This window comes from Culex pipiens, chromosome 2 (assembly GCF_016801865.2).
Source record: "Culex pipiens pallens isolate TS chromosome 2, TS_CPP_V2, whole genome shotgun sequence".
Classification (NCBI taxonomy): Eukaryota; Metazoa; Arthropoda; class Insecta; order Diptera; family Culicidae; genus Culex; species Culex pipiens.
In genome coordinates this window covers 10056821-10084561 of record NC_068938.1, presented here as the reverse complement: position 1 = coordinate 10084561, position 27741 = coordinate 10056821, and the positions used below count along the sequence as shown (strand labels likewise).

General features: G+C 37.3%; 5 protein-coding genes across 5 annotated transcripts; 2 read left to right on the top strand and 3 right to left on the bottom strand.

The window, feature by feature from the left end:
- The first annotated feature begins 107 nt into the window (after positions 1–107).
- On the top strand, positions 108–27741 carry LOC120418728 (uncharacterized). Its single transcript, XM_039581203.2, has 9 exons — positions 108–1423; positions 1567–2875; positions 3062–3172; positions 10222–10467; positions 10706–11053; positions 16788–17739; positions 21282–21717; positions 24244–24297; positions 27411–27741. The coding sequence occupies exons 1-9, from the start codon at positions 180–182 to the stop codon at positions 27655–27657; spliced, it is 4947 nt and encodes a 1648-aa protein (XP_039437137.2). The 5' UTR covers positions 108–179; the 3' UTR covers positions 27658–27741.
- Positions 1587–2968, top strand: LOC120418707 (uncharacterized). The gene has a single exon (XM_039581176.2). It carries the CDS (start codon positions 1631–1633, stop codon positions 2888–2890), a length of 1260 nt encoding a protein of 419 aa, XP_039437110.1. The 5' UTR covers positions 1587–1630; the 3' UTR covers positions 2891–2968.
- LOC120418706 (uncharacterized) lies at positions 2948–4285 on the bottom strand. The gene is made up of 2 exons (XM_039581175.2): positions 3683–4285; positions 2948–3622 (listed from the first exon to the last, which is right to left on the bottom strand). Exons 1-2 carry the CDS (start codon positions 4268–4270, stop codon positions 2948–2950), a joined length of 1263 nt encoding a protein of 420 aa, XP_039437109.1. The 5' UTR covers positions 4271–4285.
- Positions 4743–6264, bottom strand: LOC128092632 (uncharacterized). Its single transcript, XM_052706879.1, has 2 exons — positions 5491–6264; positions 4743–5432 (listed from the first exon to the last, which is right to left on the bottom strand). The coding sequence occupies exons 1-2, from the start codon at positions 6082–6084 to the stop codon at positions 4758–4760; spliced, it is 1269 nt and encodes a 422-aa protein (XP_052562839.1). The 5' UTR covers positions 6085–6264; the 3' UTR covers positions 4743–4757.
- LOC120418705 (uncharacterized) lies at positions 9884–11475 on the bottom strand. The gene is made up of 3 exons (XM_039581174.2): positions 11142–11475; positions 10652–11083; positions 9884–10590 (listed from the first exon to the last, which is right to left on the bottom strand). Exons 1-3 carry the CDS (start codon positions 11328–11330, stop codon positions 9943–9945), a joined length of 1269 nt encoding a protein of 422 aa, XP_039437108.1. The 5' UTR covers positions 11331–11475; the 3' UTR covers positions 9884–9942.

The following is a 27741-nucleotide window of genomic DNA, read 5'->3' as shown; positions in this document are numbered from 1 at the left end:
ATACATACACACATAGTCCGCAGTATCGATCCAGAGAATATTTGTCCAGCCAGTCCGTCGACAGTCATGTAGTGGTTAGCTTATCAATTTAAACCCCGAATACCACTCGAGACGTAATAAAGATGTAAACAGAACTGATTCAGTGCGAGTCGTACGGCAGTGAAGTTCGCAACGCCAAGATGACCCCGGAACAGTTTAACCTGCATCGACCGGAGCTGGAGGGCATCGTGAAGCGGTACTTTGACAATCCCAAGCTGCGCTGCAAGATTCGGTCCGCGGAGGTGACTCCGTTCAGCAAGAGTCGTGTCGGATACCTGGGGGATCACTTCGTGCTGGAGTTGGTTGTTCTACGGGTTGGTGAGAGTGAGGAAGATGCGCTGAACTTCTTCTTCAAGATTCTACCGAGTTCGATACCGGCGTTGAACGAATACCTGAGCGGCATTGGGACGTTCCGTAAGGAGTGTCGTCTGTACAGCGACCTCTTCCCACGTCTTGCCCAGTTTGCCCGGTTCGCCCCGAAGTCTTATCTGGCGAAAGATGACCGGCTGTTGGTGTTTGAGAACCTCAAACTGCAGGGCTTCACCACCATCAACTGCGCCGAACTGGGAATCTTCGATAAGGCACATCTGGAGCAGGCACTGCGTGCCCTGGCCAAATTCCACTGCGCCTCGTTGATGGTGGAGACCAAGACGGGGAGGACGCTACCGGAGCTGTGTCCTGGCGCACTGGACGAGAACTGCTGGATTCGTCGGGATGACAATCCACGCGTCCAGGAGTTGGAGAACGCCATCGAAGTCCTGGGCGAACTCGTCAAGGTCGTTGAAAGGGATAACCCTAACCTGCCGGACATCCTAACCAAACTGCCCGACTTTATACTTCAAATCTACGACCTCGTGAAGCCATCCGAGGAGTTCCGAAACGTCGCCTGCCACGGCGATCTTTGGGGCAGCAACCTGATGTTCCGGTACTCAACTCCTAACGGACCGCCAGAGGACTGCCTGATCGTGGACTTTCAGTTTGCGCGGTACGCACCTCCCGCGTACGATGTCAACATGCTGATCCACCTTACGACCACTGGGGAGTTCCGGAAGCAGTATTACGACGATCTGATCGATTTGTACTACCGTACAGTTCGAAGTCACTTCATTGCGCAGTGCCTATCGCCGGAGGAGATCTTCCCGGAGCAGCAGTTCCGGCAGTCTTGTGACAAGTATAGGATCTCCGGATTGATCGACAACTTCCTGATGAACCACGTAACCTTGTTGCCGAGAAGCTGCGTAGATCAGATCTTTTCCTCTCCGGAAGAGTACAACAACTTCAGCGGGAAGGACAAGATCCGGATGTGTTTGAATGTTCTAAATAGTGATGCGCAGTACAGAGCGAGGATCACCGGAATCATCCGGGATCTGATCGCGGCATTGTAGTAGGTGTAAGTCCCGCATACGATACATTCCACTCAAACAATAAAACGTGTTTTTCGAATCCCACGAAGTTTCATTTACCCAAAAGATCTCCCTTATCTCAAACTACGCAAAGTCAACTAGCCCCGTAATCTCGCACGATAAGTCACAGCCGTCCAAAGACGGATCCAACCCAACAGTCACCGATAGCAGTCCACCCAGCGCGAACCATGGTAGTGAAACCGTCCGACCTTGGCCTGGTTAGTGCCGATCTGGAACTAATAGTCCGACGCGTCTTTGGCGAGTCCGTGCTTCACCACGCGATCCAGCACGCCTGGATCGAGCCGTTCGGTGGGAGTCCGGACGGCTTCTTGGCGGACCACCTCGCGCTGAAGATGCTCCTCACGTTGAACGGATCGCGCAACGAGGAGCTTTCGCTGTTTGTGAAGGTGATTCCGGCGGCGAACGCAACGTTGGCGGGGTATTTGGTCGAGATTGGGAGTTTTAGGAAGGAGATCGCGCTCTGTGAGCAGATTATACCGAAGATTGGGCTGGCGATTCCGGGGGAGAAGTTTGTTCCGAAGTATTTGCTGACGAAGGAGGATCGACTGATCGTGATGGAGAACGTGAAGCTGCAAGGGTACGATATCTTGAAGGGGAATAGCGGACTGATGGACTACGATCACTTGAAGAAGGCGTTTGAAGCGTTGGCGCATATGCACGCGGGATCGATTCTTTTTGAAGAGCGGGAATCAAAGGGGTTGCTGGAGCTGTATCCGGATGCGTTGAAGGAGAACGCCTGGACGGGGATCGAGGGGAGCATCCGGACCCGGGATGTCGAGAATGTGATCGTGCTGTGGTGTGAGTTCTTCCGAGTGGTTGAACGGAACTCCGGTAGGCTTGCGGAGATTATAGCAGCGCTTCCCGGAGTGATCCGGAGTCTGTATGGATACGTCAAATCCTCCATTGTTTGGCGTAACGTCTTCTGTCACGGCGATCTCTGGAACAACAATGTGATGTTCAAGCATGGTTCCAGCGGTGAACCCGTAGGATGTATTCTCGTTGATTTCCAGCTGTCCCGATACACGCCTCCGGCGTACGATCTCAGCCTACTTCTATCGCTTACCACAATGTACGAGTTCCGATCCCAACATATGGACTCCCTAATAGATCACTACTACGAAGTATTTGCGGGACATCTAACTGCGAACGGATTCGATCCCGCAAGTATCTACTCGAAGCAAGCGTTCCTCGAATGTTGCCGGTACTACCGCCTAGCCGGTCAAATCCACGGCTGCATCATCGGTCCGGAAGTTATGCTGGCGCAGTGTTACCTGGACGAGGTATTTATGTTGTCGGAGGACTGCGCCGGATTCATGCCACTCTCCAAGGTGAAGATCTGTTTGAAGGCGTTCCAAGCGGATGGGGCGTATCGGGATCGATTGCTGGACATGATTCGGGAGTTGCTTCCGAATGCTGAAGAAACTTAAATATCTTAATGTAAATCTTACAACATAATAAAACTAGGGATTTTAGTGAAACTAAATTTATTTAAACCCAAACAAGTATTCCAATGTTTCGTCCACCGTATCCAACAAGTTATCCCGATAGTAGCGATCCTTGTCCAGGAACTCCTCGATCACCTTATCCCTACTTACAAGACAGAAGTCGTAGTACGTCTGCGGGTGGTTCACCCGAAGGTCGTGCAGATATCCCTCGGGAAGATTCACGAACGCCAGCAGTACTCCGGACCACAGCAATCCCACCAAGCGGTAGTGATCGAGACTTTCCCTGAACTGATCCCACGGAAGAAACGTGTTAATATCTAGGTTGAGCTTCTCCAGCTTGTCCGTTAGCGTTTTGAAGTAATGCTCAACATAGGATTCGTAGAACTGATCCCGGTGGGATCTTCGGGTTAGGAGGTAGATCGCGCAGTGGAAGTCCACCGCAGGTGGAAGGTATCTTGCGATCTGGAAATCTAGTAGAACACAGCTCGAAGGATTGTCGTAGTCTGAGGCTCCTGTACTAGGATTTTTCGGGAATCGGAACATAAAGTTGTTGAACCAGAGATCTCGGTGGACTACTACCGATTGGTATTGCGTCGATGGTTCGACAAGCTGGAAGATACGATCAATTTTGGAGTCCATTTCCGTTTCAATTGTTTGCTTGTAGGAGGGATTCTTTGAATACTTCGATGCGCAAAGGGCAGCTTTTTTGATTCCCTGAAAGTAATATGGGATGTTATATTTTCTCAATATATCTGAAAATGTCATCTACTTTACCTTCAAGCCAGACATAAACCAAGGATTATCCATGAACGTCGTTTCAAAGAGCATTGATCCGAATTTGTCCTCTAACTTGATCCCTTTCATCTGGTTGATCTCCAGGTCCAAACAACACGCATGCATTTGGGCCATCGATTCTATAATCCGCAACATATGCCCTTGTCCAAACTCTTTCCGATACGGCATCCCTTCAAATCCGTTGTCCACGAGATCCTCCATCACCATCAGATCATCCCTAGCAAGCCAGCAAGCCGGCTTCCACTTTTGGACCTTTTCCGACCCTTGTTCAAACTTTGGAAACATCTCCCGGTAGCACACCGCTTCTTTGGTAAATATTCCGATCTCTTCGATGATCTTTCGCTGCGTCAAGTCCGTTATCGGTAAATACTTGACAAAGTACCGAAAATCTTGCAAATCACCATCACCCTCCTTCACGCTCACAACCAAATGCGAGTACTCCCCAAGATATCCGGGTTGACCGCCCACCCTATCGATCCGATAGCTCACCACATCGAAGGAGCCCGCGACTGCTTTTGAATTTCGCACCACCGCGGCGCACTCTTCGATCGTGACCAGCTGATCCATGGCTTGCTTTGTCTTCTAGATCCAAGATGGGTGCCAAACCGAACTGAACTGACTTGGTGACACCGACTTGTGCGAAAAAGGCATCTCTGGTAGTAGTAGCAGACTCTCCTCTGAGCATGATTGTTTAGTATATCAGTGCACCGTAGCAATTGTACTGACCGCTTTTTGTTTTGTTTGGATAAGAGAGCGATAAGAAAGTTGTGCGGTCGTAACTCATTAGCACTCAAGGAAGAAGTATTACACTTTGAATGCAATAAAATAAAAGGTGTTATTTTTTACAGTGTCGTAAAGTTAAACCTAGTTGAATTAGAACTGATGAACGTGCCGTCGGACACATTTAGATTGCTTCGTTATTTTCGTGTCAACGCCGGCTTTGATCACTTGCGCTGCGATGGGTTTTGATTGGATGATGATCTTTATGAGGTTTTTGAAGTTTCTTTTGTAAATTAAAACGATCATTTTGATCACATCTGATTTATTTGCAAAATTATTTAAATGCAAAAATGTATTCCAAAGTTTCATCTACCGTGTCCAAAAAATTATCCCTAGAGTAACGATCCTTGTTCAAGAACTCCTCGATGACTTGATCTCTACTAACGAAAAAGAAATCATTATAGCTCTGCGGATGACTCCTCCTTAGATCAGGCAGGTACCCCTCAGGGAGATTCACGAACGACCGCAGCACTCCAGACCAAAGAAGTCCCACCAAGCGATAGTGTTCGAGGCTTTCCCTAAACGAATTCCAGGGAAGAATCGTTTTGATGTCGAGGTTGAGCTTTTCCAACTTGTTCGTCAACGATTGGTAGTAGTGATCTACGTAGGACTCGTAGAACGCATCCCGGTGGGATCTCCGAGTCAAGATGTAGATTGCACACAGCAAGTCCACGGCCGGTGGAAGGTACCGTGCCAGTTGGAAGTCCAGAAGGACACAGCTCGATGGAGTGTCGTAGTCTGTGATTCCCGATTTTGGATCCTTTGGGAATCGGAACATAAAGTTGTTCGGCCACAGGTCTCGGTGGACCAATACCGATCGGTATTTCACTGAAGGTTCGAGTAGTTCAAACAATTGTTCCATCCGGGAGTCCATTTCTGTTTCAATAGTTTGTTTGAAGGTAGGATTCTTGGAATACTTCGATGCGAAAAGGGCAGCTTTCTTGATTCCCTATAAAAAATACAAGATATGTTATAATCGAACTAGATATTTAAGTTTTCTACGATACCTGTAAACCGGCCTTGATCCACGGACTTTCCCTCCTAAATATCGTCTCAAAGAGCATTGATTCGAACTGTTTCCCCAGCTTGACTCCGTTCAACTGATTCATCTCGAGATCCAAACTACACGCATGCATCTGGGCCAACGAATCAATAATTCGCAACATATGCCCTTGTCCGAACTCCATCCGATACGGCATTGCTTCAAATCCGTTGTCCACCAGATCTTCCATAACCATCAGATCCGCCTTAACAAGCCAGCACGATGGTCTCCACTTTTGGACCTGCTCCGGACTCTGTTTAAATCGCGGGAACATCTCCCTGTAGCACTCGGATTCCTTAGCATGATAGCCAACTTTTTCAATCAGCTTCCTGTGCGACCAGTCCGTTATCGGCAGACTCTTGACAAAGTACCGGAACTCTTGGATTACACGATTACACTTCACGCTCACAACCAAACGCGCATACTCTCCCAGATAACCGGGAAGACCGCCCACCTTATCCAGTCGATACCGGACGATATCAAAGGAGGCGTTGCTTTGTATTGCTTTCGAATTTCGCACCACCTCGGCGCACTCTTCGATCGTGATCAGTTGGTCCATGGCTTGCTGGCTGGGGAAGTGCTTATTCAACGACGGTTTTCTAACTAATCTCCGAGCTTAGTTACAGGCGTTGTGAAAACAGTAGCTTTAGAGGTGTAATTGCTTAGCATATCAGCGTGGTGTTAAAATTGTACATGCCGCAATTTGTCTTGATAAAAGAGATAAAAAAAAGTTTCAGCGTGATAAAGCACAGCCACCTTTGTGAGGAAGGTCACTGAAAAAAGTTGCAACCGATGGGATTGAAACCAGCACTCACCGATGGACTGGCGTCTTAGCGCGCTCGGCTATCGGATCGAGATTGACTTTTCGGTCAAGTTAGTTTCCCATAGTGATTAACATTTATAACTTTAGACCTTTTTAAATGTTTTGAATGATTTTAAAGTTTTAAAATTATTTTTATTGATAAATGCAGAAAATTTCACAAAACATTTATTTTTTAACATTGGAAATTATAGCGTAGTTGTAGGGATTTTTGATTCAAAATTTAAATTTTTATCTTAAAAATGTTTTTTTTTATCTTTGTTGACAATATTTTGGACTTTTTCCAAAAACATTTTTAAAATTATATCAATTTCGATTTTTTTTTTATTTCATATCTCGATTTTGTTTTATTCTAAACACAAGCGAAAAGAAGATTTTTTAGTTCCCAAAAACATTTCATAAAAAGTCTAAAATAAAACATAACGTCGGCGTCGGCCTGGGTTCGATCCCAGACGGTCTCGGTGGCATCTTTCGAGACGAGATTTGTCTGATCACGCCTTCCGTCGGACGGGAAGTAAATGTTGGCCCTGGACTAACCTTAAAAAAAAAAGGTTAGGTCGTTAGCTCAGTCCAGGTGTAGGAGTCGTCTCCCTGGGTCCTGCCTCGGTGGAGTCGCTGGTAGGCAGTTGGACTAACAATCCAAAGGTCGTCAGTTCGAATCCCGGGGTGTATGGAAGCTAAGGTGTACAAAGAGGATTGCAATTGCCTCAACAATCAAGCCTTCGGACACCTAGTTTCGAGTAGGAATCTCGCAATCGAGAACGCCAAGGCAAAGCTGTAGAGCGAATAATTTGATTTTTTTTTTGAAAACATAACGTATTTTGGAAATACAATCTCAAACCTGGAAAAGTCTAAAAAAACAGGATTTTTTCAGTTATTCTTTTTTTTTACTGAAAAGTCTTAACCTAGGCTTTGTAATTAGCTTATATCTGTAAGCCCATACATCCATTTGAAATGTGGTCAATGACAAACTTATGGGAAATTGGACGAGCTTTCCGGTAAAAATATTTTCCAGACTGAAAAATCAAGTCTGTCATATAGAAATTGCCAAAAACCTTCAAAAAACCTATTTTTTCAACATTTTTATTTTTAAAATCGCTGTAACTTCACAAGGATTGGACTTAGGACCATGGTCAATATGGAGACTTTTATGTAAAATTGTCTGGAAAATCGACTCTCGAGTTTGGTTTTTGAAAATTTTGACGTTTAGAGCACTTTTCAAAAAAACAGTTTCAGTAAATGATTTTTGTAATTTTTTAGGTGAGTTGCTCCATCCTGCATTTTTCGTGAGTCTTTTTGTAATGTCTTAGGCTAATTTCACAAAAAAATTGAACGAAAAAAAATCGTGGGCTCACCTTTAAATTTGACTTTTAAACTTAAAAATCAACAAATCTCATAAATATGGCGTGTATTTTTGTTTCAGTGTATTTTTTTCGGAAAGCCCGTCAAATTTCCTACAAGTTTGTCTTTGACCACATTTTGATACGATTCAACGGCTTTGAGATACAAAAATATTTAAATTACGAAATACAAAAATATTTAAAACATTTACGCCCTCTCAAATGTCATTATCGACTGTAACTGGCTCCATATACACAAAAATGGCTTATATATGCCTAGGATAACATGTCTACAAAGTTTCATTAAAATCGGAGAGGGTCAAGAAAATAGTACCTAAAAAATTCCTGTTTTGGGCTGGAATTGCTCTATAAGGCCAAAGCAATTTTATCTTGGAATTTTCACTGACATTCATAATAGTTTTGAACAGACAAAATCTTGGTAAAAGTCATGATAATTGCATCTTACTTATCCTTTTTCAATTAGTTGTACTTTACTTTACAAAAAAAAAAAAAACATTACAAGGATTAAGATTTATTTAGTAGAATTTTATTTAAATTGAAGCAAAAATTACACTTATATGCTTTCTATACTTTTCAAGTAACATACTACACTGTAAAAAATACAAAATATCAATGAAGTCTTCTATAAAAATCCCAAAATCCTATGGTTAGGGGAGGGGGCAAAAAAAAGCTTTGTTCTAGAAAGTTGTGCGAAATTGACTCAAACTCATTGTGGAAAACAAAGAAAAAATAATCTTCGGATTAAGTTGCACACATTTTTCTAAAAAGTGCTGCAAAAAACCTTCCAAAGATTTTTTTTTGTTTTGATATGTATAGAAAACACTTGAAATTTATTCAAAAAATATTTTGAATACATGAATTGTGTGATAAACTTATCAACTACAAAACTCTCACGCATTTGACGTTTAATTTACAACGAATTGTTTAAAAAAAGTGCAATTATGGAGACTTAATCCTTGCATTTTTACAGTCACTAGAATCAGCCTCAAGATTAATTGAGTATGTATTACATGGTTTCCTTTAGTTTAGTAGTTATTTATCGCAGTTTGAATCATTTTATTTTTTTTTAAACAAAAATTACCAACTTTTGCAAACATGCTCAATTTTGGTCTAAAAAGAATATTTAAAGTTTTTAAATGGGGGATCAAGTTACCCCTAATATTTTGAAAATGCCGGTTTAAAATATTTGTTTTAAACGCTTGCCATGACTCAAAGAATTCATCAGATTAAATACGCTTATCATTCAAACATAGTTGAATGTTTAAGCTTTCAATTCATGCAATAAGTTTATAATTTTGTGAGAAATATGCGAAACAAAAAAGACGATCAAGTCTCTCAACTTTCCCATATATATGAAATATGTGGTCCCAAAGCTCAAATTTTGGAAACTTCTTTAAAATGCCAAATTTTATTTGAATTGCTAAAATAATCGAAATACAAAACAATAATTTTTCTATGAAAATATATCCCGAACAGACGGTAATAACTAAATTCATGCCATTTCAATAACAAATACTATTAAAATAACAAAAAGTGTGATGGAATATTCTTGCAAAATCCATTTTAGCATAAGGGTTGAACAGTTGAACAGTTTATGATATCATAACAAAATTTATTATTGGTATGATATTGATTGAATGCCAAAACAACTTTGGAATAAAATTTTTTGTTATGGAAGAATACCTCCAACTGTTATTGGGATGATCGGATTAGTTGTTAAAATAACAAAAAATAATAACAAAGATTTGTTCGAAGACTAGCTCAAAATGTTATTAGTCTGTTATTACAATAACAATCCAATAACAAAAAAATCATAACGGCGAAACACATAAACTGTTATTGACCTAGTATTTTCAAATATCAAAAAATGTTATTCCCACGTTATTCCCGTCTGCTCGGGATGATCAAAAATATTTTTTATTTTGCATATTTACATTTATAACCTTTATGGATAAAATATATATATTTTTATGTTTGGCAATGTTTCCAGAAAATCCAAGAATTTTACGGGATTTCGCGAAAGTTGTGGAATTTCACGAATTGCATGCTGTCCGCGAAATCGTGAAAATTCACTTACCCTAACCTCATTTCCCGTTTTCGTTAAAAAAAACCTAAAAAGCAAAATAATTATACATAGAAAATGAATGAATTATACAACTCAAAAGGTTAGTGTTTAAATCATTTCAAAGTGTATTTGATTTTTTAAACTCAGCTGTAGTTATCTTTTACAAGTTTATCAAAATTCAAATAAATACTCCAACATCTCCTCAACACACTCGGTCATGGTTTCCCTGTAGAACGTATCCTCCCGAAGGTACCTTAGCATCAACTCGTCCCTATTTTCGTTGCAATACCGATGATACCGTTCCGGCTCATTTTGGTGCAAATCGTCCAACACATTCGCCGGCAAGTTAGTGAGTCCCAAATAGATTCCGGTGAACACGTGCGCAATCAAACGGTACTCTTTGAGGGTCGTTTCTAGTTGGGATTTTGGAAGGATTTGCTGCGGGTCTAGCTTGAAGGTTCGCAGTTTGGTTGCGAGTTGATCGTGGTAAAAGTTGAGGTAGCGATCGAAGAACTCGTCTCGGTGGGATCTTCTAGTGGTAAGGTAGAGTGTGAGCAGGAAGTCGATAATCGGAGGAAGGTAGCGACAGATTTGGAAGTCCAGGAGGACGCAAGCTGTGGGGGATTGATCCTCGTTGAACTGGAACATTACGTTGTTCAACCAGATATCCCGATGAACGAGGACGTTCTGATACTGGTGGGTTGGCTTGACAATGTCAAACACCCGATTCAGCTTGCCTTCCAATTCCTTTTCCATGAGCTCCTTTTTCGCAGTATCCTTGCAATACCTGGTTCCATTCAACGCAATCGCTCGAATACCCTAAAACGGTAAAAAAACTCGTTTTACTCCGCTAATCCAAATCTGTATCAAGTCAAGTTACGCTTAATCCCGCCATAAACCATCCATTATCTCGCGACACCGAAGCCTCAAACAGCACATCTTTGTGCGACTCGTCCAGTCTCCGTCTTCCGGCCAGATTGTACTCGTGATTCAGCGAACAGGCATGCATCTGAGCCACGGCATCCAACACCAGATGCAAATGAGGCTGATCGAGTGCGGTTTTGTAATGCACCATGGTGAATCCATTGCGCCACTTTACGTCCTCAAGCACGATCAGATCGTCCCGCGTGTAGTAGCAATCCGGGCGCCACTTGGACGATCCCTCGTTGTTGCCGAACTTGGACAGAATCTCCGAGTAGACGCGAACCTCCTTCCGAAAGAAGCCCATTTCTTCCATCATCTCGCGCTGGTTCTTATCGCCCAGTGGGAGCGATTTGATAAAGTACCGCTGACTCGATCGTTGCCCATTGATCTGCTTGGAAAACACTGATTAGGTCGTATAACTAAGTAAGATGGTCGATCTTACTTACCTCAACCTCCACGTTCAAATGCAAATACTCTCCGAGAAATCCCAAATGTCCCGGAATCTTGGTCAGCTTAAACCCCAAAATCACAAACTCTTCAACCTTGAGTGAATTCCGAACAATCTGTTCGCATTCACCGGCACTGATTAGATCGTGGTACAGACCGTGAACTTGATGATCGCTTGACGTTGTCATCGTTCTACCCTACTCTACTTATTGTTGAACTTGGTCTGTGTAAAGCTCAATCCCGACTGAGAGAGTTTGCGTCGCGGCGTGTTACTCAAGATGCTCTCTCGCGTCTCGCGGAAAGCTCCAGCAGATCGGTTTCGGTGAGAATCCCACTTTTGAATTGACTTACGAATCAAGTGTCGCGTGTGATGTAAGGAGTTGCGATCTTGAAAAGTGGCTGCTTCCATTCAAAGGAGGATTCCTATACTTGAATCATTGATAAGAATCTGTTATAAGATTCAATGGCTTGCGATACAAAGAATTTGAATTTTTATGTATTTTTATATGGAAGATTAGTTTAGAAATTTTGTCGGAAAATGGTATAGAATAGTTTCAAACTGTTGTCAACTTGGAGATTCGCTTGCTGAACAACTTCGTCAAAGACAACAAATCTCTCCGAGTTGATCCACACGGAGAGACCGGTCAGGGAAAATCTAAGAAAATCTTGGTTAATTTAACTAAAAGTATGGGTAAATTTTTTACACAGCTTTTTTTTCCACAATCGATTGTTCATTTTGTTAAACCGGCATTGCTGACCACCAGTAACTAAAAAATAGTTGGAATTTCCATTTGTGTTGGTCATTTAGGTCGAAAAAACATTCTAGCAGTCGACTGCTAGAATATTTTTTTCAGAAAATTTACTATTTTTTTTTTGTTTTCAGCTGAAATATTGTGGAATATTCTGTAAAAAACAGGCTGGACAATATTTTTCAACTATTTTTTAACATTTTTTTTTCGTTGTATCAACCGAAATATTGTTGCATGCAGCAAATTATTAGTGGTTTCTGACAAAACATTTCTTAATAAAACATAATTTATGTTAGTGTCTATATATATTTTCTTTAATTATTTAACGATGCAGGCTGGGCCGAATTTCTAGCTATAATTTTTACTAATGTCTTACTTGAATACAGAAAAATATTCGTACATGTAGTCAATAATTAGCTGTTGTTAGCAATATTTTTATTGAATTTGCAGTAAATTTTATAATAATGCCTCACAAGTAAATTTTGATAATATTCGTATTTATTCTGCCTAAAATTTTAACTTTTTGTACTAATTTGATTTTTTTGCATGAAGTTGTTAAAATACTGTTAAAAAGCATAAAAACAAAACTTTTTTTAACCGTTATTATAAAACATGTAAAGTTTGATTAATGTTTCAGAAAATTATAATAAAAAAAGCATATTTAAAATTTTGTTAAACATATTTAAAAAAAATGTTTAATTTCTCGTGAATTCCTTAAAAATAGAAATCGAGCAAAATTTTTACCAGGTTTTATGCTTAAATTTTTATTATGTTGTATAAAATTAAGTGTTGTACTCACTTACCATCACTGTAAAATCATCCGATAAGTCATCATCGTCTACAACGGTCTCAGGTTTAGTTATTTTTCTTGTGGTCGGACACAGAATTTACACCAAACGAACCTTTTGCTGCAAAAAGAAATATGAAATGTATAAGTAATTATATACAAAGTTCTTAATTTCGGCTATAAACTGATATAAGCAACATAATTAAATGTAATTATAATGAGGAATGAATAAATATCAATAATACTTTTTACCAAGCCTTCATTAATTTAATAACTACTTTGATTTACTTCGCATTTGATTCAATTTATTCAACGTATTCCGATTTCTGAAAACAATATTTTGAGTTATACTTACCAGTTAATTGAGCAGTCTTTCAACAGCATTTTCAAAATATTGATATCTTCATTTGTATACCTTTAATAATTTTTTTTTTAGACGTTTCCCATCATCGAATTTTTATTTTGATATTATGTATACGCATTTCCATGTATTTTATTTTTGATGATTCTGAAAAAATAATGATTCATCCATCGTAAGCATGAAGGTTTTAATGCAGGGGTGCTCAAAGTTTTTGAATGCCGGGCCAAATTTTAAGCTCAAAAGAGCTTGCGGGCCAACTGTACAAAATATATTATTTAAAAATTTAACTACGTTTTTTTATTTAAAATACAAAATAGATCTATTTTTTCTAATAAATATCAAAATAGATGTTTTTTTTATAAAATAAATTGTTTTTTTTGTAATTTCTGTTATTTTTTGAACATTTTCGTTATTTAAAAATAATAGAAAATAGAAAATGACAGTTTCCCATAAGATTTATTGATTTTATTGTTTTAGATATTGGAAAAAATAGTATTTAGTTGAATGTACTTGTGTTTTTATAGAAATTTTGAAGTTTAATTTATTTTGAAGACATAAAATCTGAACAAATTATGCGACGGCGTAATTTTATCTTTAGATTATTTTGCAAAAATCGAGCCCTGTGTAAATTTTTATGTACAACGGTAAAAAACATAATTAAAAACCAATCCTGATCACTTTGCAAAAACATGCAAAAAATAAATTGACAAGACAACATTTTTTCGATTGATCAACTTTGGTCCTCTTGGAATGAGCTGTCCTACTTGACAGCTCTTTTTTTGTCAAGAAGGGCCACGAAGTTATATTTTTTTAAATTCAAATTTATATCTTTTGCAGCCGTTCAAAGGGTCGTTGTACTTGAAAAGTAAGTTTTATCGTATTGAACAATAATATCAGAAAGTTAAGCTAATTTTAGGACCCAATTAGGCAATAATGGAAAATATTTCAAAAAAGTTTTAAATTGATTTCAGCTGATTGCATTTAAATTTTCATTGAAAGTTTGAAATTTTTTGAAAAATATTTTTTGCTCTTATTTTTCGAACCGATTTTTATGGATGGGAGGGTTGGGGTGACAAAAGCTTAGTAAAATATTTGCAAAAGCCTCATTCCTCAAATTTCAACATTTTGCCTGCTAGAATCAGATGGTAGTCAATCAGATTCGTTATCCAACTGTCATGAATTCGAATCCCGAGATGAAAGGTTTCTAAGTGCAAAGTGAGTTTGATGCTCACTTCATTAAAAGGGTTTTAACTATTATTACAGTTTTCTACCTAAGTCAAATTTGAACGTTTCATAAACATTTCCAAAAATGTTTGATAAAAATTTAGACGATATTAACTAGTTGCACTTACATTGAAACGTGTGGAATTTTTTCAATTAGAAAGATTTTTGAACAAAATATTTGTGTTGTAAAATGAGGTTCAAAATATGGATAAATGTTTAGTTTTATATTAGCAAAAAAAAAAAAAAAACGTTTAAAATTAACTTTCATTTTGAAAAACAATAACTCACTTTACAAATGGTCAACGGGCCATTTTACATGACCATTCAAAATGGGTCCGCGGGCCACAAAAAGACACCTCGCGGGCCACGTTTGGCCCGCGGGCCATACTTTGGTCACCCCTGTTTTAATGATTCAGTTTACTAATCAAAATTACAATAGATAAATTGTTGTGTAAAAATAAACCCATACTTACTTAGATTAACCAACATTTTGCTAAATTTGCCCGTGCAAGTAATGTCGTGCAAGAGTTCGCCCGCCTCTTCCTTTCACTGCCCTTCCCTTTCCTTCAAACATACAGTAAAAAATTGTGTAAATTTGGAAGGTTGAATATTACCTCTTTTATGATGTAATTTTACCTCAATTTAGACTGAAAAAGTGACATTACAACAGAAAAGTAGTAAAATTACACATTTTCAGAGGTAAAATTGCACATTTTTTCTGACATAAAAGATGTACCCCTTCCCAGATGTAATATTACCATGATTTTTTTCTGTGCATTGTCATGAAGTCCCCTCGCATCAGAGGTCCTCATTGCGTATGTCCTCGTCTTGCTCTTCATAGTTCATAACCTGCAAAGAAATCATTAACAAGCTTACTCACCTATTGCACCTCCACAATTGTAACAGTTTTCACTTTGATTTGCCACTTCAACATTAGTTAAATAGTGTAATTTTCACCTTTCACATCCTCTCACATCACAATTAACAACACAAACTCAACAAATCGACCGCTCTTGTTCGAATCCGGACGTAAACAAACTGAAGTTCATCTTTTAAATATTCAACCAATTGTTAATTATATTCAACCAACAATATTTTTGATTTTCCTAAAACCAAAGCTAACAGTCGAGCACGTTTATTCGACCATTAATACCGAAAAAAAACTATTGAATTTGAAAAGAATGCAAAACAAAACAAACAATTCATTTACTCAATAACGGATGTCTAAAAAGTTTGTTTAAAAATAGATTTCAAGTTTTGATATCCAATATGAATTGCCCAGTAGCGAACGTGCTGAATTAACGGAGTTATGTAAATAAAGTGATAAAACCAAGGATAAAACAATACAAATTGGTCCATAGGGACAAACAGTTTTCTACCCATTTCTCGTTAATGCGTGTCCCAAAACCTTTCTATGATGTATACTGGTTGATTTAGTGTGCAATGTTGATGTTGATTTTTGGCCAACATTTTCTAAATTATCTGTATTTATATTTTCTTCAATAAAATTTCATTTCATTTAAAATTTATAAATATTTTTGTACTGTTATTTTATTTGTTACGATATCTTTTTTGTACGCTTTAAAATGTCGACCCATCATTCCAATTAACTTCAATTTATCATCACATTTCAATAAAAACCGCCAACCCCAGCATGATAAAATCGCTCCTCCGTCCCAACAACAGCGTGCGCTATGTCCCGCGCTATATTTTGCGCAAGTCATCAACTCAACTCATGTCGTTATCGATGAGCGAAAAGCGAAAAATTTGAGCGAACCCGTAGTAGTGTCCAACACGACTCGTGAGAGAGTAGACAAACATCGTTCCTACAGCATAGAGGCATAGAGTGCAGGAAGTAAAGTGTGGCTGGTTTTGCACACGCGAAACAGCAGAGTTCGGCCGCCGCGTTCCAGTCCGTGTCGAGCTCAGCGCAAAGTTGGCTTACTAGTCGAGTGAGTCTAGTTGTGCGAACTAGTGTAAACTAGAGAGAGAACATGTGCAACACCATTCAATAATGCCAAAACAGTTTCACCGAGAAGCAAATGTTTGAAGGTATGTAGTGATTTCGAGGTGAATGAGTTGTCTGAGTGGTGCTTGTTGAATTTCAACCGATTCCGTGACGTTTTAGGACGCTGAGCAGCTAGAAAATCAATCCAAGGACCCATGATTTCACGCAGTAGGACGATTGCAAAAAAAAGGCAACTTTGTTGATGACTTTGGTGAGTAATTATGTCACACTTTGCTTTCACCCTGACCCGTGTTTATCATCTGTCAAACAAATCTCATGGAACAAGGCGCTTCAACTTTGCAGGTATGCGTGCGTGAGCAGGCCATGCGTTACGTTTCCCCTTAAGGTTGGTGTCTTCGCTAGACCCATTCGGTTGTGTGAGTTTGGATGATTTTTGCTGGTTTTATCATATTTTTGAATGAATTCAATTTATCTTATCTGGATTTTCAGACTTACACAAAAAGGCTGCAGCAGGACGCATTGGCTTATCAGTTGGTCCGCAGCCTCCGTACTTAAGGCACGTTTTTGCCCACCTCGGTCGTTTATTCGGTTATCAGTTCGCGTACAGTGTCTCTTGACCGCGCCATGAATCTTACCACGTGTGGCCTCACCGAGGAGGACGTCGAGCTGATAGTGAAGCGCTTTCTGCAGGAAAAACGTGACAAATATAACGCAAAATTTCGAGTGCTTTCGTATCGCGTCGATCGGCTCAGCGAGGAACCAATCGGCTACCTAGGAGATCATTACTTTTTAAACGTTGTACTTAGAGAAAAAATGGTACACTACTCGGAGGAGGAGGAAGAGTACGCGGAAGAGGAATATCTCAGCTTCTTCATGAAGATCCTGCCCGAGCAGGTCCCAAAACTGGCCGATTACGTTAAAGAGATGGGTTGTTTCAAAAAAGAAATCCAACTCTACACCCACTTAATCCCACGCCTTCAAGACGTGGCCATCGGCACCAAACCGTTCGCCCCGCGAGCCTACCTCACCAAAGAGGACAAAATGCTCGTCTTCGAGAACCTCAAAGTCGAAGGCTACCGAATGGTGGAAAACAACAAAAGTCTCCTGGACTACGCCCACCTCGAGGTAGCACTCAAAACCGTAGCTAAGCTACACGCCGCGTCCCTCGTCCTCGAGGAACGCACCAAACAACCCATCACCAAACTCTACTCCGGACACCTCAACGAAAACGTCTACATCGACGACGAAAAGTACGTCCGCAAAACGAACCTGGACAACGCCATCAAAGCCCTCAGCGAGCTCATTAAGCGCATCGACAAATACAAAAACTCCGACCAGCTCGGGCTCATCTTGGAAAAGTTCCCCGCAGTGATTAGGAAAATTTACGACTTTGCAAAACCTTCCACGCGGTATCGCAACGTGTTTAACCACGGCGATCTGTGGAACAACAATCTGATGTTCAAGTACGAGGAGCTGGATAAGTCGTCACGCGCAAATAGTGATGCTGGTAGGTATCGGACGAATCTAGCAAAATGTGCATCTCCGTCATAATACAAACTAACACCAGACACAGGGTGGCCACTCAAATCTTAAATTTGGGAAAGTTTCAAATTAAAAACAAAAATAAGCAACTAATTCATTACAATTTTGTTAAGACCTTTTTCGAATTTCTGGACTCAACAATATTTATTTAATTTTTTATACTAAAATTGCGTACAAAAATAGAGTAATTCTTACGAAGTTTCAATTTTTTTCAAGATTTTTTTATTCGGGTGAAACCAAGGTGAAACTTTTCCTATCTAATCTAATCTAACCCTAGCGCAGTCAGTCTTTCGAGGGCATCCTGGAAAATGCCTTAGGTTGATTAACGCCTAGCATCCTCTTGTCATTATTAACAATTGCAGTGCCCCAATGCAATAAACTTTTCCTATGTCAAAAAAGTAATTTTACATCATGAGATTTTCATTCAAGGCTCCATGCAATGTTGTGAGCTGATCATACAAAATGGGCATGTGAAATTTCGAAAATCTGTAACTTTTATTTTATGATCGATTTTATGTCTTCTGCAAAATTGCAGATGAAATCTAGGACTTTTCAGATAAAAATAGGTGCACTGAAAAAATCCCATTTTTTATTTTACTTTTTATCACTAATATTTAAATTTCCGAAAACGTAGTTTTTAAATTTTATATTTATTTTTATATCGTGCAAAATCTGGTACCAAAGACACGTAATTTAAAAAAAATGAAAAAAATCTCAAATAATGATAAACAAAATTTCGAAAACCATTTTCAGATTCCAAATCAAATTTGCAATCGAAGATGACTTTACACATTGTCTGATAAAGTGTACCGTTTTCAGTTTTTTTCTGCGTTTTTTTCCGAAAATGTTCAGTTTTAGCAACTAAGAAAAAAAAATTCATAATTTAGTTTGAATTACTGAAAATGATTTCTAAAATTTTGTTTAACTATATTTCAGATTTTTTTTTAAAGTCTAGATTTTTTTTAAAGTATTACATCCTCCTAAACATATTGAAAAAAATCCAAAATTAAGAAAAATGTATTTTGGATGTTCTGTTTTTAGCGATAAAAAAGTCAAAAGAAAATTCGGGATTTTTTTCCGTGTAAATAACATACAGATTAAATTTTAATTTTCAAAGTTTCTTTTAAAAGTGTTTAAAATCATGGGGCAAAAAGGAGATTAAAAAAGTCAATCCTAATTCAAAAATCAAAAATACATTAAGCTCATTTCAAAATATTTTTAATGATAGTGATATTATATACTTTAGTAACACAAAATCCGCTAACAAAAAAAAATAAATGTTCCCAAAAACTCAATTTTGTAGTGGTGAGATATGTTTTTTGCAATGCTTAATAACTGATTTTGATATTGTTTTCTGATTATATGCTTAACCTAAAATTTATATTGGCTTGGTTCCAATTGAATATTACATATTTTCAAATACTGAATAAAATCAGTAAAAATTAGCTGACGGCTTACAAATTTTGTTCAAGATTTGAAAAAAATAACAAATATCAAGTGAGCAAATATCTAAAATAGTAAACTTGAAGAAAATGTTTGAAAGTTCTCAAATGTCTAGAAATGCAAAATAATAATAAAATATTTCGCTATGCACACTTAAAAAAATTTCAAGCAAATTATTGTTTGTTTTTGGGGCATATCAATATTTAAAAAAAATCAACTTAAAACAAATTCACTAACATTTTTGGTACAAAGACCACTTTTCATCGTTATTATTATTGTTCTTGATAAAATTAGTTAAAATATTATCATAGTTCTAGTCATTTAAAGTTACTTATTTTTAGTTTTTGTCTCCCCCTTCAAAGTCAGCCCGAAAAATCAGGGGGCAAAACAAATATTTTTTCATAAAACTTCAAAATTTTAATGGAAATTTAAGTACAATCAGCTAAAATCAATTTAAAATGCGTTCTCCTGAGTTTAGAATAACTTTTAGCATTTTTGAGTTGATTTATAAATCTTTCGAATTTTTGAAAATTTTCGATGTTTAAGTTTTTTTCGCTAAAATTTTTGTTTTCGTCAAATCTTTCATTTTTTTTAAATTAATGATTGCTAAACAACTGAACTAGTGTAAAATGCATTTTAAAAAACACTTTTTCCATGCAAATGCTAAAACTATGGCTTCTTATTTCAATATTTATGCTTTTTTTATGCTATTTATTGTTAGAAAGGTATTTGAAATACCTTTTCAACGCGTTCAAAAGATTGAAGATCTGACTACCCCATCAAAGTTATGAACACTTAAGTGTTATTTATACACTTTTTGGAGGCCTGACCTCACATATTTTGAAAACGTTGTCCGGATCTATCGTGCGACCTATCGTTGGATGGGTAATCAAGAGATCTTTCCAAAGAGTCCGAAAGAATGAAAATCTGACATCCCTATCAAAAGATATAAGTACCGTAAACCGGGGTGACTTTGATAGGATTTCAATTTGTTTTTAGAATATTTTCCAACAGGTAAGGTTTTTCTCAAGATTATTATTTTTAAAACATGTACTGGGGTAGGCCACACAAAGTCCATGCACTATTTTGGAAAAAAAGTTTTTTCAATAGTGTTTAGAAAAATAGTTACGTTAAAAATTCTTGGTTTTAATTCCGGGGTGACTTTGATAGTCATAGTTTTTCTTGTTAAAATCATATTTAAGATGTTCAAACTTTATTTGTACGTTAAATGTACCATCACTAAAGTCTATGAGATATGAGATTTTTTTTTAATTGTGTTTCAAAAACACATATTATTTATTATTTACAAACTTATTTAACCTTCTCCTAGTGGAAAATTGTCCAAAGAATCCGAAAATGCATTCCGTTTTCCGATTAAAAATCATGTTCATTGAGAAAATCATGACACTTTGAGAAGTTTAAAATAATGACTTTCATCCACATTTTCTTAACTATAGTTAACTAACTTTATAAACTTTTCAAAAATTTATGAAAAGTTCTTCATGAGGTACTTTGAACACTTCTCTACCACGGTCAGTATGTTTCTGAACCATTCCTTACGTATTTTAATTGTACTCTTCATTTTGCGGTAAAATCGCAAACCTATCAAAGTCACCCCGGCTATCAAAGTCACCCCGTTTTACGGTACTTTAGCGTTTTAATTAACTTTTTTTTGAGGCCGGATCTCAGTTATTTTAATCAAGTGTTATTTATACACTTTTTGAAGGTTGTGTAGTGTATTCACTTTATTAATGGGAGGAAGGACCAAACCACCTAAAGGTGGATTAAATAACGTTTTTTTTATTAGGTCCTATAAACATATGAAACACAATAGCTTATAATTAACAACATGTACAACAAAAATGTGAGTACCAACAGCAACTGCTTAAAACCAGGGAAAAACTAAAATATAATAGATATTTCCAAAAACGAAGAATAAATAAAATTGGTTGGTAATTTATTTATTTAGTTATATTTAAAAATTCGTAACGCGAGTGACCACCCTATAACACATCTGCTTATCACACACACAAACTAACCCTCAACGTGCTTTGCAAATTGCAGTCCCAACCAACGCCCTGCTCGTCGACTACCAGTTCTCTCGTCTCGCCCCGCCGGCTTACGATGTAATGTCGCTTATCATGTTGTCCACGCTAAGTCCCTTCCGGCAGTGTCATCTCGAGTCCCTTAAATCGGCCTACTACGACGCGCTCTGCTCGATTCTGCGCCAAAATTCCCTCCCCGCCGACGTGGACCAACTGCTTTCGCGGCAAGTTTTTCTCGAATCGTGCTCGGAATACCACCTGGCTGGTTTGATCGAAAGCTGTATGTACTTTCACTGGCCACCGATGCCCGACTGTTACGAGATGGCACCCGGGACAGACTGGTTCGACGAGTCCCGGAAGCCGGAGGTGTTTGTGAAGGCGTGCATCAACGGGTTCGAGCGGTACGAGGACTATCGGCATCGGATAAGTGATATGGTGACGCAGATTGTGGACGGGTACATTTTAAGCTAATAAAACTAGGAAAGGGTATTGTTGTATAAAATTATTTGTTTTTAAAATCTCTGTTGTAGCCTGTTTTTAATTATATACATATATAAATGGAGTATTTCCTACAACCAAATTGGTGTTTTCATTTCGCATTAATCGTGTTTTGTTATCGTCACCTAACTCATTTTCATAATTTTATTCGAATTTAATAGAGCCACTCTGACGTTGATAAAAAAAATTGCTAAATGGGAAAAAAACTAAACAAAACAAAATTACAAAAAGCACAAACAAAAAGTTGACCATATGTTCTTTCTGCTGTTTATAACACTTGTAGCCCCAACGGGGTCAAAAAAGTTGGAAATGCAACTTCACCGGCTCTTTGAACACTTGTAAAAAAAGTTGGAAATGTCTTTTTCATTTGGATCTACCTTGTGGTAGGTGATTCTTGACATCCTTCCGGATCGAATGCAATAATAATCCAAATCGGTTGAGTTTTCGCCGAGATACGACCCCATTTTAGTCAAATTAGAATGGTTGATTGCCTATTAAATTACAAAATATTTTTTTCAATATTTCATCACCGCCATCTTGGATTTAAAAATTCTAAGTTACTTTAGACATTAAAGTTTAGAGTATTTTAGGTGTCATCCTTCGACTCAGCATCAAATGTAATCATCGAAAAGAAAAATATGTTTTTCAAAATTTGATTATCCGAAGTTGCGATTATCCGATTATTTTCAAAGCCTTTGATAATCGAGTCTAGACTGTAGTGCATGATGCAAAACCTGGTTCCTAAGATATGATTTTTTGTGTTTTTTTAAAATATCGAAATGCAGTCAAAAAAAATTTAATCGAAAATTACTTTTTCAAAAATCACCTAATTGGCCGCCGTCATTTTCAAGTGACTTTATCTCGGAAACAATTGGTTCGATTTTCAATGTTAAACCAGATTTTTTTTTGTGAAATTCAAAAAAAGAATTTCCGAATTTTAAAATCAATCATAACTTTTTAAAGGTCTACAAATAGATAAAATTTCTCATTTCATATTTTAAACCACATTTTAAAATATTGAAATTGTTTCAACTGAAAAATTAGACAATGTCACAAAGTTTCATTTTAAAAATTGAAATTCAAACCAATAGTTTCCGGCATATCACTAAAAACTGTACACTTAACACTTAAATAAAGTTTTTTTCATCGATAAATTTTTTTGTAAGGCTTTTTCACAGAAACTTTTTGTCAAATAGAGAAAAAATTAGGAATTATTCTCAGCCTTCAAAAATTTTTGTTCAGAGATGGCCTTCATTCATGAAGTATTAAAAAAAATTAAAAATGCTAAATTTCCGAAAATTATAGCCTAAAAGTTACAGTAACTCCAAAACGGTGCACTTGATCAAAATTCAGTGAAGTACTTGTAGATTGTAAATATGATTTAGCTTCTATTTTTTTATCGATCACATTTTGAAATTTTTCAATTTTTTTTTTTCAAAGAATTATGTCGCTGGAACTAGATTTTGCCCCATCATGGACTATGGGTTGAAAGATGTAGTTTTGAATCCCGTAAAACATAATACAGTAGTTGTCCGGTAACTGGGCGTTGTTTAACTGGGCTGCTTTTTAACTGGGCGCTCGATAACTGGGCCGTAGCCCAGTTAAAAGCAGACAAACGTCAAAAAACCAAAACAAACCAATATGACCGAGGGGTTCATGGATGCAAAAATCATATTCAATAAATAAAAAAAACTTTTTTTCAAACTTTTGTTTAATTTCAAGGTACAATTAAAGAAATATGAAAAGTAAGCTTTGTAAATAAATTTGAGTAACTTTTATTTTTAAATTTCATTTGGAAAATATTATGCATCGGTGGTCCCCTCGTTATTTTTTGTTCGGTCCAGTTAACGAGCAACATTCGGTGACTGGGCTACGTTCTCAGCCCGAACAACCGAACAACTACTGAATATAGAAAATTAAAAAAATGCGTTTTTTGGGAATGTTAAGTAAAGAAAAAGTAAAATAAAGAAATGGATTTTTTTAGAGTGTAATAATTTTTTTATTAGTCTTAATAAGAATCTAAAACTTTGCCCAAAACGATCAGAAAATCCCATCTCAGTATGCATACAGATTTTCATATATTTACGTACCCATTTTGAATGACCAGCCCGCAAAAATAATTATGCAAAATTGATGCAGCCCACAAAAAAAGTGGTCCTTGTTTAGTTGTAATGCGAAGTTTTTGTTTGAAAAGCAATTAAAATAAATCGCACGTGAGTTTCTCTCATCCTCTCTTATCAGTGCTTGTTATCAAGCGTTTGTTTGTGCGTCCATGAATCATGGCAAAATTCTTTAAATTTTCCGCTAACCAAAGATTCGTCTACAATTCACTCATCACGTGTTGCTGTATCATGCTTTGCTTGCTTGCTTGCGTATCTGAAACCATGACAACAGGCGCATTATCACCTCGCGGAACCCTACAAAGTCACATTTCTGCGCCGCATAGTCAACCGGCGATAATCCAAGCGCAAACTTGTTTCCAGGTCTAACCATCGAAGGAGGCGCCGCCGAAGGAGCAGCAACAGCCGCCCCCCATGGTGAGCGTCGCCGCCGGAAACGGTCCTCCGTGGCTCGGCCAAATCCGTTTCAATTCGAAAATCTCATCCTCCGACCGGGAACCGTCCCGTCGAACTGCGTCATGATCGACTTTCAAATTGCCCGCTATTCCCCGCCGGCGTACGACGTCATGTCCCTGTTGAACACCACGACCACGAGTGCCTTCCGGGCGGTCTATCTGGACCGGCTGGCCGCGCAGTACCACGAGGCGCTGCAGGCCGAGCTGGACTGGTTCCAGATTAACGTGGACGAGGTGTTCCCCGGGGACGATTTTCGCGAGTCGTGCGAGGAGTACAAGCTGGCGGGGTTGATCGATAGTATTCTGTTTCGCCACCTGACGCTGCTGCCAACGGAAATGGCGTCGGAGTGCAAGGAGTGTCCGGTGCCGGTGTCGTTTGAAAATTTGATGGAGAATTCCATCTCGGAGATGAGCACGAAGGCGTGGGATTCGTGTGAAAATTATCGCTACTTGATGGGGGATTTGCTGGCGGACTTGGTGGATACCTATATATTGGCTGAATAAAAACGTAAATTTACCAACACTCTTGGTATTTTAATTGGCTGCCAAATCAGAATGATAAAGTATCATTAATTGTAAAATAATCATTTTCTGATCATAAATCATTTCCCAAATCAATCATACTCATCAATAATTTTCCAAATCATCAGAAGAATGCATAACAAAAGGTCGAATGTTAAAAAAAAAATTAGAATACTTTTTAATTTTTCCGGAAAATGGGTTAGTTTTAAATAGTTAAATAGTTGAAAACGAAATGCATTCGAAAAGTTAATTAAATTTGTTTTGTTCTATGTATCGTTTTCAAGTTTTAGCCATTGAACGTTTAATGTAAGGTAAGATCTGTGCCTTAAGACCATTTCAAATGATAGGGATGCCTCAAAAACTTGTGACAGGAAAACATTATTGTAATAATCGATACAAGAGCTATAAAGTTCTACTTTTCAGTACTCAAACGTATACCATAAAGTTGGATGTTTAGCAAGACTTTTCTGCTCTTTCACAGTTATATTTTGATTTGATTAAATACATGAACGTTTGACTAAAAATCCTATGCAAAGAGTGTTTTCCGGAATTTCAAAAAACGTTATGTGAAACCCGTTCCAAAACTTGATTTTTTTTTTCAGCATTCGTCGTATTCATCTAACTCGGTAAACATTGATGGATAAATGTACGACTAGTGCTGAAAAAATTTAGCAATTTGTGACAAAACTGCCATTATTAAAAATTTCACAACCTTAAAATAAAATTGGAGAAATCACTTAGAAAACTCATTTTTATATATTTTGCAAAAAAATGTCCGATCTTCAAAGTTCATAATAACAAAATTGCAAAAAATGTTCTCTGGGCATCGGAAAAATATTTTGAAAAATAACAGATTTTTTTATCATTCCAGAAAAAAAACTCACATTGGCTTTTATTTATTCCCGCAATTTCTAGAAAAAGCATTTAAATAAATTAAACTTACTGTTTTAGCTCCAGAAAATAGATATCATAAATGTAATTCGCCTGCAATAAAAAAATTCAAAGCATGAACAAATTTGCCGGAAATTTAATATTTGTATTTTTTTATGTGGATGAAACTTTGTGTGTACTTGTTTTAAATGCCTTAAGAAGACAATTTATTTTCCATAAAAAAAGATAAAGAGTTGCAATATTTTTTTTTAAATTCGACTTTTCATCGAAGATTTGTGCAAAATGCCTACTTTTGAAAATTCTCGTATTTTGGATACAAATTGCTTCATTTGACTAGAGCACAAATTGGTGAAATTTCATTGGACAGCATTTCGAATTTTTGGAAAAAAACATAATTTTGATCATTTCACTTTTTGTCTTAATTTTTTATGTAAAATTATAAAAATCGATTTCGTGCACAATTTTCAAGTCAAAGCTACTTAAAACTGATTTTATGTTTAATACGTGACTTTTTACCTGTATGAGTCATGTCCGTGCATGTTTTTCAAAGAGATCAGAAAATATCCTTTAAATTTGCTTCAAAGACATTGATGATTTGACCAATGCTGCCTCTGAAGGAAAAACTAACATGAAAACTGAGGTTTTCTTTACTTTTTCAAAATGGCGTTGATTTTTTAAGTGACTATAACTCAGCAACTATGCGTTCGATTTTTAGTGTCTAGAAGTGAAACTATCATGAAATTTTCCGGTCTTTCGAAAAAAATACTATCCAAATTTTCAATAATTTCCACTTCATATTTTGCAATGTTACAACCTTGCCAAAGACACCAAATCTAACAGAAAATGCCGTCTTTGGTAGAAAAGTTTGATCAAAATAAAAAAAAAATACAAAAAAAACATTGCCCTAATCTAAAGGATTGTTCTTATAAAAAAAACTAAAAACAGGGACAAGATGAGTTTGAAAATGTTCTTTAAAAAAAATTAGCCACTTCATATTTTTTGAGAAAATTGATTTTTTTTCTCGAAATATTGGCTGAATGGCCATGGCTCAAAAAATCTATTTTTTGTCACATAAAACGATCCCAAACCAGGAATATTCGAAAAAGTTAATTTTGTGCAATTTATTAGTTGTGTGAAAAGTCAAAAAAATAGCAATGTTACAACCTTGCCAAAGACACCAAATCTAACAGAAAATGCTGTCTTTGTTCATAGAAAAAAGCTAAATTTGATCAAAATAAAAAAATACCCAAAAAACATTGCCCTAAGTTAAAGGATTGCTCTTATAAAAAAAAACTAAAAACAGAAACAAGATGAGTTTGAAAATGTTCATTAAAAAATTTAAGCTGTTTCAAAAAACACACAAAAACATTTAAAATCAAAGGTGATTTCACATTCAAACTAGCGGTCTCCTACCTTTTGGCGTCATTGTCTCTAGGTTCAGATTGCATCCCCCAGTTGTTGTTTTTCAAAATTTGTTTAAGGTTGAGACATCTTGCAATTTCAGTTGTTCTTTTGTAAACAGTTTAAATATTTAATTAAAAATAGCAATGTTGATATCTTTATTTGTCGATCTTTCTATTGGTTGACTTTTTCATGAGGTCACATTTGCCTTAGTGTGTAATTTGACTATACAAATTGTGGTGAACCGTTGACCATTTTCAGGACTTCCAACCCCAACCGGTGGCATAATTCTGGACTTTCAACTGTCCCGTTACGCCCCACCAGTGCTGGACGTTTTCACCGTAATTATGCTGAGCACCACATCCGAATTTCGCACCCTCCACATGGAATCTCTGCTCAACGTCTACTACGATGCCCTAGCCGAACACGTGGCTGCTCAATAGCCTGTCCCATTTTGAGGTCATGTCGAGGAATTTCAGGTGCTCACTTCTTAAATGATAGATTATGATGTTAGGAACAATGTTTTCTTAGACAAGAAAAAATAATAAAATACTTTCTCGCACCCCCTAGTCGATTTACTGAAAAAAGTCAC